General features: G+C 47.7%; 1 protein-coding gene across 1 annotated transcript; it reads right to left on the bottom strand.

The window, feature by feature from the left end:
- Positions 1-247: 247 nt before the first annotated feature.
- On the bottom strand, positions 248-1,210 carry LOC125555781. Its single transcript, XM_048718630.1, has 2 exons — positions 835-1,210; positions 248-711 (listed from the first exon to the last, which is right to left on the bottom strand). Exons 1-2 carry the CDS (start codon positions 1,115-1,117, stop codon positions 386-388), a joined length of 609 nt encoding a protein of 202 aa, XP_048574587.1. The 5' UTR covers positions 1,118-1,210; the 3' UTR covers positions 248-385.
- Positions 1,211-4,488: the final 3,278 nt, after the last annotated feature.

Below are 4,488 nucleotides of genomic sequence, written 5' to 3'. Positions count from 1 at the left end.
CATCAATGTGGACTGCCATCCTTGAAACTGAAAACTTGTAATCTCGCAGTAAGGTAACACAATGAGCACACACTCGGCATCTGCGTGACCAGGAATAGCGCGTGGTGCCGGATGGTGCGCGACCTGGATAAACCGTTGGATCTCAACAGCAACTAGCCAGCACGCTTGGCGATTCGACGGCGGCACGAGCAACGCATGGTGCCGCATCACCAGAAAAAACGGATTCAGACGGCGGGACAGAGGCCGGTGGACGTATTTTCAGTTTTTCACGCACGTTCAGGGCAGTGTTCCATGGCTACAACGAAAGGGCAACTCTCTGGCGACGACGCCTTGCCGCTCCTCTCGCGAAATGTACACGTTCCTAGCTCCTCCTACCATTTCCGGTTCATTTAGATGGTACATCCTCGCAGTCGGCGTGCCCGCTCGACGACGACGACGACGACGACTCTGTGATGCTCTGCAGCGCCGGGCGCCAGTGCCGGCTTCTGCCTCCCCCGCGGGCGGCCGCCATGCTCCGGTGGTGCCGGTCCTTCTCCAGCTGCTTCCGTTGCTGATGGTCGGCGGGCTGCCTCTGTTCTGTAGTGGCCGCGTTGTCGCCTCTCGGCCTCGGCGGCTGCCGTCGCCGGTGCAGCCGCGGCCGCTCCTGCTCGATCGCCTCGTCGCAACCGCGCGTCCTCTCCTGCCTCCTCGTCTGCACGGCCTTGGTCACCTCTGCACGCACGCGCCACGGTCGATCGATTGGTTAATCTCCATCTCCATGTAAGAAAGAGAGGGAACCGGACAGGACGCAAAAGAATCCAATCCAAGAACCGTTGGCGGATGCAGGGCACGAACCTTGGGAGGTGATGAGGCGGTAGACCTGGCCGAGGTGGAGCGTGTCCCTGGGCTTGAGGAGCTTCACCTTGGTTATCCTGGCACCTCCTCCTCCTCCGGGGACGGCGGGGTCGGGGTCAACTCCTCGAGAGTCGTGATGGAGGAGGACGAGCGCGACGTAGTGGCCGGGGTTCCTGCGCATGACGTCCGCCGCGGTGGTTGGCCAGTGGAGGCGCTCCACCTTGCCGTCGCCCGGGTGCTGGATCACCACGGCCGCCGCTTCCGCCGCCTGGCAGTTCCCCATGTCCGTCGGTGTGAGTTCTCGCGTGCGGACTCTGGATTCTGATGAGATGAGAAGGACGGGGCGTGGTTGGGATTATATGGGGGAGCCGAGACGAGAGGGAGAGGAGTGTGATTAGCGAGGTGGTAAAGGAAGCCATTTTTAATCTGCTTGTGGACGTGTGATGTTGGCTGTTGCGAGGTGATAAAACGAAGGGGTCAACCAACGCTGGTTGATTAGTTAATTAGGGTTCGTAGAAAATTGGCCGGCCGGATGGATGGAACAGAGCATATGTAACCTCTTGTTGGGCAGGCATGTCGTGGGCGCGCCATATGCATGGTGACAATGCTCTGCAGGCCGCGGGCAGTTCTACCAACTGGACTGGACTATGAAAGAGTCGTCACATGTAAACTTATGAACCTTTTATAATAGATTTGTTCTACTAATTCTTATGAACCTTTTATGATATATTTGTTCCCTTTTTTTTTGCAAAAAAGGAGATTCCCCGAATAACTCTTGTGTTTATAAATGCCCCACAACTGGCGAGAATTACAACTCCTCTATTTATTTTATAAATATGTTGTATATTAGTTTTGTCCTGGTTCAAATTTTGTAACGTCTGACCAGGTTTACCAAAGAAAAAGAAAAACAACGACGGATAGCAAATCACTATTGTTAGATGCATTGTGGAATATATCTTTAACACTTTATCTATTCCGTATTTTGGATGTTAATATTCTTTAGCCGAACCTAGTTGGAGTAAACAAAATTTTGATTTCTGACAAAAAGGATGTGTTTTGAATGGCGAGAGTATTCACAAATGATCTCATGCACCATGCTCTCCTCACCATGTGGCGCCATGGCAGGCGAAGACACGGGGTACACGTGTGTGCCACCGCAACGTCAGGGCCGGAGTTGGGCCGTGGGCACCCAGGGCCCAGGCTCGAGGTGTGGGGATTTTTATTTACTCTTACCTATAAAGAGTGTGTATTTTCCTTACAATGGGTAGTATCATAGACCGGTATTATGCGTCATATACTAGTTTACGATATTACCTCCCGAATGCATTATGTTATAGCATAATATCATACTTCACCTCATTTGGTTTCTTGTACAATCCAAATACAAAGACGTGTTTCGGATCTATTTCTTATTAACATTTATCATTTAAATGTTGTAATATTATATCACATTACGATACTAGAATCTTTTCTCACATCCTTAGTTGCACGGATATATTATCCCTTTTTTGCTTACGGGGGTAGTACATGATACTTTTATGATATTTGCACAACGGGAGACATAATACTTATGCTACCAAAGATTCTTCACATGTATTATATTTACTTTACCAAAAAGAACTTTTCATCCTGTTTGTAGGTTATTCGTGTTTGTACACACGAGCTAAGTACATGCTCGGTTTTGTAGAGACCACATAACATGGAGCTGTTTATAGCGGCATCGACCAAGCTAGAGAGGTCTTACCTATGGATTGCGGTTTAGTTTGCACCCTGGGCTTTTAGTATCCGCTTATGTCAAACCATGTCACACTTCATGTGTATGTTTTTGGATGTATTGGGTTGTGTGTATCTGGTTATGCAGAGGATAGGTTTGCACTCAGTGTGGTTGTATCATCTTGAAGCCACTATTGAATGAAATTCGTTGTATTGACAAAAAATCTGACCAGTCAACTACGCTAAAAGAAAGGCTCTGGTTACATACATATCCGCTACCCGATAACCAGTCATGATATATGCACACAAGTACTCTACTTCATGTTTGAGTTTCTGGTATTGTCCTCGAGCGAGTGAGTTATAAAAATGCACCTGGCTGAAACAGTGTTCACAGGACATTGCCCGGGTGCTGGTCCACCCGTAATGCGTATTGCTGCTGCACGGATTATGTTGTCCGATGCTGCTTACGTCTTAAAGGCGACAAAGTTGAGATTGTGTTATTGCCATCAACCTCGCGAATAATTCTTTCTCTCATATATATCCTTATATCTCTTTCTTATCCTTTGTCTGATGTCTAGCTGCTGAACTTGAAAGACGCGAGGATAGTCAATCAAATGAAATAAAGAGGATATCGCTAGTCTCTCGAGCCATCACAATCCAATCGATGCCCATCTACAATGTGTCTATTCTACTATGAACTCATGTGCATTACTTAGATTTACTAGGATAGCTATCTGTCTGCTGCCAGATGTCGCATACCGTCCGCGGTTGCTAATCCCGTCCGATCTTAGCGTCATCCGAACATAGGCCGGTACTTGGTGCAATGCCTATGGTCTTATACCATCAGGCGTGTGATGAGTTTAAAAACAGCATGCGCATAATGGCTGTTCGAGAGACGTAGTGAATGTGAGCGTAGGTCTCTGTAGTGACATGGAGATCACTGGAGATAAAGCAGTAAAGAAGGCTGCGGCTCCCTTAGATCGAAACAAGCTAAACAACAGCGCAATACATTAACACTACACAGAGCGAAAATCGCTCTATGGCTGCTTTAGCTTGATGGGTTTCATCGGACAAGCTTGGGCTTACCGAGCAACGCTGTCACGTTCTTGCCCGTCGCCATTAATCACTCCCGTGTAGACGAGATACAAGCGCTCTTGCCTCGGCCTTTCTGTCTCGTCCCATTTGACCTTTCAATGCATGAGTCACTAGGGTTGTAGTACAAACCTCCAGCCTGCTATACGCTGTGACTGCCTCTTGATCTCGAACGCTTACACGACTAATACACAATCGTGCCACCTAGCTTCTATGCAACGAATCTCACTAAGACAACAGGCATGAATGGTCAACTTGATGGAAATATGCAAAGATTTTCATTCTTGTACTGGTGTCTTTATACTCTGTGATGAGTTGGCGCGTGTATACCCAAGGCGAAAAAATACTAATTATTGAGGCCCAACTGAATGTGTCTATCATATTGATGCATCGAGAGAAGAAGTAGCTTTTGGGTCTCACTAGTATCGGATGAGAGACCACTCTCTACACACGTGGTCGGACTATAGTATATGAAATATACTCCCTGACTAATATTGTACGTTGGACTTGGTAGCTCTAGTGCGTGACATCTCTATGAGCATTCACATCTCAATGTTACCACATAAGAATAAAGGGAAGTGGTAGTCTATGAGTCGAAAACCATGTGCAACCGAGATCCTTGGCCACCACCATCTATGTGTTATGAGTATGGATCTCGTGTTTCCAACTTTGCGAGAAGCAGTTGTAGATGAGGCACATCGTGGCATGAAATACCCGTGCCTACTGAATAGTCCACGCGCTTGAATGTCTGTGCTATGCCAGACCAGCCTATCAGCCATGCGAGTGAAGTTTCTCACTATCAAAGCACTCTTTTATCTACAATGACATGCCATCTTGGCGAGCCTTCTG

The sequence above is a fragment of the Triticum urartu genome, chromosome 5 (genome assembly GCF_003073215.2).
Source record: "Triticum urartu cultivar G1812 chromosome 5, Tu2.1, whole genome shotgun sequence".
Classification (NCBI taxonomy): Eukaryota; Viridiplantae; Streptophyta; class Magnoliopsida; order Poales; family Poaceae; genus Triticum; species Triticum urartu.
Note: the sequence above shows the minus strand (reverse complement) of the source record. Positions and strands in the feature narration are given on the sequence as shown.

Bases quoted from the DNA above. Each gene is read 5' to 3' on its own strand.
- LOC125555781 (XM_048718630.1), bottom strand. From the start codon at position 1,117: ATGGGGAACTGCCAGGCGGCGGAAGCGGCGGCCGTGGTGATCCAGCAC. The intron at 712-834 runs GTTCGTGCCCTG...GCGTGCGTGCAG, and splicing joins CCGCCTCATCACCTCCCAAG to AGGTGACCAAGGCCGTGCAG.